Genomic DNA, 6,640 nt, shown 5'->3' with positions numbered 1-6,640 from the left:
TTAGACCTCTTCCGAAAATCCCTTTTTTCATATGCTGAGTTCTGTCCAGTGGAATCCGCCACTCTACTATCCCTCAAAGTTATATTCGCCCTCAATCTGATAGGCCACTCCTTTCTGAAGTCGCTGATTGTGAAAATGTTCCAGTAATTGACATGGGTTGTGGAGATAGAAACCTTTTAGTTCATCAATTTGGTATTTAAGAAGTATACCAAATTGGAGGAATCCGACCAAGATGATTACATAAGTTAGTGAGCACCTGTATTTCCATCTAATTCTTTCAACTTTCGAATCATATGAAAATTCAGTTAAAACTTCAACTCTAAGAAGGCTGAAGTTCGCCAGTTACAAACAAAAATTTCAGCTCTAAAGCTGAGGTTCGCCAGTTACAAACAAAAACTTCAGCTCTAGAGATGATGTTCGCCAGTCACAAAACAAAAACTTCAGCTCTAGAGCTGAAGTTCGCCAGTTACAAACAAAGTTCACCAGTTACAAAAACAAAAACTTCAGCTCCTAAAGCTGAAGTTCACCAGTTACAAAACGGCTCGCAGTATATTTCGACACCGTGGGAACGTGCAATCACAGGTATAATCAATCATGAAAAAGATGAAGATTCTCTTTCCAGTGAATTCTTCCATGCATGTTCACTATAAAGAGATAATGGCAAAGGCTTTTTAAGATCATCCTTCTGTAGTGCTAGAAAAAAAGAAAATTTTGAAAGTGAATTTATAGGTGATGAAATCAACTTTTCCTCCATTTTTGGTTCTGAAAAGTCCTAAAACGTGCTTAACGACTTTGCATTGTTCCTTAACATAGGTGTACTGTTAGCTTCCTTTGAGAAAATTTCAGTTTTAACATAGAGGACTAGCGTAAACTTGGAGAGAAAGTAGTCTTTTAATAAAGAAGGGCAAAATAGTCTTTTAAAAGGCTTTTGACAAAAAAAACGGGTACGGGTGCAAACAAAAATAAAGCAGCTACAGGTTAAAAAGGGGCGCCCAAATAGGGTGCCCCATGCAATTTTTACGTTTGTGTTTGGCTAATAAATTTGAAAAACACTTCTGAGCAGCAATTAGTGTTTGGCCAAGCTTTTAAAAATTGCTTCTAAGTATATTTTTCTCAAAAATGCTTTTCAAAATGTACTTTTTGGAGAGAAATTACTTTTTTCTGCTTTTCCTCAAAAGTATTTTTTCTTCTTCCAAAAACTTGGTCAAACACTTCAACTTTAAAAAAAAAAAAAAAAGTCCCTTTTTTTTTTGAAAAAAAATTGCTTCTAGAATTGGAAAAGCTTATCAAACTAGGATTCGAAGGGCCTTAGGCCATTTCTAATACATGAAACCCTCGTTAAGCCTAGGCTTATCCGAACCGCCAAGCCTGGGATACATTCCAAACCTAGGCCTTTGGCCAAAGGTCAAATAACCCTTATACCTCTTAAAAGCCGCCTTTATGTCACCGAGATTGGGTTAGGAACAAAGATTGGTTGATACATATGTTGGTGAATGATAGCAACTACTTATTAGCTAGTACCTAGTGAATCGGTTAAAGTGTACGAGGGGTTTGGGCACCAAATTTATCCAGAGGAAAAAATAGTTTAGGAATATGTTTATGGTATTTGTACACGATCAATTTATGCAAGTATTAACAGCCTATATATACTACATTTACTTAAAAAAGAATGAAGGAATTTGAATTACGAGGTTTGACTTTCAATATTCAGTCTCTATATAAACATCAATTTCTTAATTTCTTTGAAATAAAGTTTATATAAATAAAAACAAGATAAAATGTAATAAAAGTTTTTGTTATTAACTCTTCAAATTATACTTCTGCATTAGGCATTCTGTGGAGGAGTGATTCGTGTCTATCTTTCCTCATGAAAATTGCAGTTCTCTGTAAGGCAACTAACATGCCTGTTGAATTTGCTTTTCTGATAACACTCAAACATACATGATAAATAATATGCTAGAATTTTAAAGTCAAAGAATCAACCTGGAATGCAACAAAACTGAAAAAAAAAATAGAAAAAAGAGAAAGACAATGGCAATGATTATTACCAATAAAATAAGTTTGAGACTTCCCTCGCTGACCTATATCAGACGGTATGATTCAGCTCTGAGGCTTTGTTCTATTGTCTTCTCTTCCTTCCACGCAATAAAACGCTATAATAGTTCTATTCTATGTATTGTTTATAGTTGGGTTTGTCTAATTGAGGATTGTCCACATTAACCCGATGTATGCATTATTTAACCCTCTTCAATAGAATTTGACTTCTGAAAGAAAACTCCTTAGAAATTAAATATACACATCATTAGTCTATGTGTTACCTAATCAAAAAAATATTAAATATTCTATGACATTAATCTCCACCATTCGTTTCTACCACTATGACGACAATTCCACATAGGATGCCCCCTACGCTTCCTTTGTCTTCTCCACTATAACGTCGACTCATCATTATTTTACGACACTAAAGAATATATTACATGATTAATTAATTTCACTAAGCCGAAGACACTGTCACAATATAAACAAAGCCATTGCAACAGCTACATACAAAGAAAACAATTAAGTGTTGGTTTGGTAATGTTGATGGAAAGTCACCGGAATTTGCCCACAAATGCCATCAGTTTTTGCTTACTCCCCTCGGAGCTCATCCAATATATAATTCTTCAGCTAGCCTTGCCTGAGATTATCCGACTGAAATCTGTCAATAAGTCCATTTCCTCTCTTATTTCTGATCGGGATTTCGTTCGCGACTACAATCTTCAATCGAGCTCCGCCACGTGGCTGTTCCTCTACAAGAAACGGTGGCGCCGTGAAGCTGTGCTCTATGGCTTCGCCGATTCTTCCAACCGGTGGTTTAATATATTGATCGCCGATTTGTTGAAACAAGTGGTTCCGCCAGGTGAAGATGTCTACTTTTTGACTGCTTCTGGTAATATATTCCTCTTTGCTTTGAATAACAGGCAGGAAGTTATGTCAGTTGACATTATGACTAGGATGGTGAAAAAGATCCCTCCAAGTCCGTTAGGTCCACGTGGCACATCCTCGTGGCGAAGATCCGGTATGAAATTACTGTCTTGCCCTTCTAGTTCCAATCATTTTCGATTCTTGTTTGCTGAGTTACATGAAAGTCATCCAACTTTATTCGAGTTTGATTCAAGAGTTGAGAGATGGCAATTTATGAAAGGAAGAGAGGTTACCCAAGACTTGCAAGGTGATTTTATTTTCCTAAGTGCATCTAATGGACGTAACGGAAGTGTCATCATAGCCGTGCGACCTCAATGCAACAGCACTCCAGTTGTCATCCGACCAACATTCATCACCCGAGGGAACGAGGAAAATCAATTAGCTGTTGGATTTAATTGGGGAAACGCCATCGATCTATTACACGTGTACGGGGATGGAAATATGATTACTATTAGATCAGGCAAAGTTGTTGATGTGAATAAAACAGTTAGAAAGATAAAGGGAATAGAGTTATGGGGGTTGAGCACAAATGGGAGGTATTGGGAACTTGTATCAAGGGCACCAAATGATCTAATTTATAAAATATGCAAGCCATATGGTGCTATGATGGGGTGTATGCAAAAAGGGGAAGGGTTGACAAGGGCAATTTTGATGACCAATCTAGAGGGTACATGGGACACAATTTGGTTAAGCTATGACAAAAAGGACAACCAGTGGGCGTGGCTCCCGTTACCTGATTGCAAAATGAAGGGCTCAAACTTGGCTGGAGTCACATTCTCCTCTGGTTTAACCTTGTCCTAGGATTGTCACATTTTAATTAGATTTTGAATGTTTGGTTCAATGTGATGTGATTAAATAGTTAAACCATAACGAAACTGAGAAACAACACCCCTCCCCCCCCCCCCCCCAAAAAAAAAAAAAAATAGCAAAATTTAGAGCAAGCAAGATCAATTTACTTTTGGATTTAACATTTCTCACTGATCTCTAAGGTCTTCATAATCCAAGTAAAAAACTATGCCTACGGAGTAGCAAAGTAGAGGCACTAGTGGTCCAGGGGCGAATGTATAGTAGCGGCGACGCTTCATCTGAATTCATGACTGTCGACGCGCAACATAAATTTATGTGTAAAAATTCATTAAAATCACAAAGAATGGTAGTCTGCACCCATAAGTTTAAGAATATAATGTGTTTAATTGTCACGACCCAAAATCCCACCAAAGGTCGCGATGATACCTAAACCCAACATGCTAAATAACCCAACATACAAATTAACCAATTCATGATAAATACAAGATAAGCTACTATCATAATCCAAATAAAGAATAATAATCTCAAGAACATCAATCAAAGTGGAAAATACTATAATATCTCCCAAAACTCGACAGTACGAAGTCATGAGCTTCTAGGATAAAATACAACTCCCTCAAAAATATAACAATACTGTCTGAATCAAACAACAATGAAAATGGATTAGAAGGGAACTCCATAAGCTGCGTAGCAAGAAAGACAGCTCACCACAAAGTCTCAAAACAACCTCTAAGGGCCTTCTCTGTATACCGCTAGGTCCAGTACCAAGATCTGCACAAAAATATGCAGATGTGTAGTATGAGTATAAATATAAAGTGTACTCAGTAAATGTCAAGTCTAATCTCGAAGAATTAGTGGCACGATTTTAATTAAAGCATGATACTCACTTTCTCAACTTGGACAGTCCATAACAACAATGATATAATGGGGAAATAACCAAGAATAACATATATAACAATTAGGTGCAAAATCAGAGATAGGTTAAGCATGATTCTTAAACAAGATAGTCAAAACACAATATAATTGTTAAACCCCATATAAAGATGACATGCACTCGGTAGCATCTATATTTATGCTTCTATATGAGTCTAGGATGATCTTGCATACTCAAGGCTCGATCATAATCAATATCCAACACATCCCATGTGCTCTAGCATGATCCAACATGTCCCATGTGCTCAACTCGATACGCGTATCACCTGTGCTCATAGGGCGCAATGTACATGGTTAATCACCTAACTCTTGAGGTATGGATCCAAATCCAAGCCCCGCACAAAAACTCATCATGCCATAATACATTAAGATTACAATAACCGCATGAAAATAATCATCGTGACACATCAATATCAATCCGCTCAAATGTCCAAATGTGCCATAATTATATCAATCCGTACCATCATGTCCATCTCTAAGGTTGTATGCATATATTTAAGAAACAAAATAAAATACATAAGGACATACTAAATAAAGATGCGGATAAGTAATTATGACATAATGTATGACTACAACCAAAATAAGTATATGAACATCTCAATATATCCCATCATGTCCATAAGCTAAAATATAATTTCTAGCATGATTAAAACAGGCTCATATAGTCATACAATCAATGGAAGAACAAACAACGAAACAAGGCATAAAGAAGTTTAAAACTACTCCAAACATGGTATAGCCTTAGTGCACATATATATGCTCATCACCTCGCATATACGTCACCCCTAAATCACGTAGCATACAGCACATAAGACAAATTTGTTAAAAATTTGCCCTTAACAAGGTTAGACAAGAAACTTATCTCCTCTCGAAACCGCTTCTACCTCTTGCCTAGCTCACCTCCTTCCTTCAGCTGGGTGAGCCTTCGCTTTTTGGATCATCTTCTGCCCAATGCAGTACCCCCCGTTTTTTGGTTCCTATTGGGTTTACCTTGTTCAAACTCTTTAATACTGTTTTCCTCTATTCGGGACTTTCAATGCTCAAATCTAGCCAAATAATACTTAATAAGGTCAAATAATGCTTTAAGAAACAATCTCAAATCAAAAAGCTTCAATTTAAATCAAATCTGAAAAGTCAACAAAAGTAAATCCAAGCGCACATGGTCAAAATTCGAGTCTAGGGATAGATCCCATTGGCCCATAACCTTACGAGTCTAAATATATATTTTTTCCCAATTTCGAGTCCAAATGGGTGTTCAAAATCTCAAAATATAATCTTTTAAGTTGTACATAAATATCCTAATTTCACTTTAAAGTTCTGAATTTTTGGTGTAGAAGTCCACGGGGAATCAAGATATATGATAAAAATCAAGTAAAAATTACTTACTCTCAAGATTGGGCTAAAACTCTCCTCCAAAATTGCCTCTTCCTGATCTCCAAACTCAAAAATGGTGAAAATGAGGTAAACCTCAACCTAAATCCATCTGTCCAGCATCCTTGCAGGTGCAGACACTAAGCCGCAAGTGCACACATCCTGTCCGCATATGCGACCTGTACTTTCCAAGTCCTTAGCAGGTGCACTAAATCATCTGTAGGTGCGACCCTCGCACCTGCGACCCCAACAACGCATGTGCGATTACAATCATTTCGAAACTCACTGGAGCCTCTCAAAACCCCGTCCAATCATTCTACAAGTTCATATACCCTATTCAAACTTATCCAAAAGCTGAAAACGCTACAAATAACATCAAAACTAAGATTCACATCAAATCAAGAATATTAAATTCTCTTAAGTTCAAACTTCTGACTTATGAATAGAAGTGCACCAACCCTGGGCCACTCAAGACCCGAACCAAACATAAGAACAAGTCCAAAAGCATTATACGAATCTATTATAGCTCTCAAAATATCAATCTAGGGTCGTTTTCTCATAATAT

The 6,640-nt window shown here is 36.8% G+C and overlaps 1 protein-coding gene across 1 annotated transcript; it reads left to right on the top strand.

Moving 5' to 3' along the window:
• The first annotated feature begins 1,344 nt into the window (after positions 1-1,344).
• Positions 1,345-3,871, top strand: LOC109237148. The gene has a single exon (XM_019403407.1). The coding sequence runs from the start codon at positions 2,578-2,580 to the stop codon at positions 3,763-3,765; it is 1,188 nt and encodes a 395-aa protein (XP_019258952.1). The 5' UTR covers positions 1,345-2,577; the 3' UTR covers positions 3,766-3,871.
• Positions 3,872-6,640: the final 2,769 nt, after the last annotated feature.

This window comes from Nicotiana attenuata, unplaced genomic scaffold (genome assembly GCF_001879085.1).
Source record: "Nicotiana attenuata strain UT unplaced genomic scaffold, NIATTr2, whole genome shotgun sequence".
Lineage (NCBI taxonomy): Eukaryota > Viridiplantae > Streptophyta > Magnoliopsida > Solanales > Solanaceae > Nicotiana > Nicotiana attenuata.
The sequence above is the reverse complement of the archived record's forward strand: the minus strand, read 5'-3'. Positions and strand labels throughout refer to the sequence as shown.

What these genes read in the sequence shown, in the direction of transcription:
- LOC109237148 (XM_019403407.1), top strand. Translation starts at nt 2,578, where the DNA reads ATGTTGATGGAAAGTCACCGGAATTTGCCCACAAATGCCATCAGTTTT.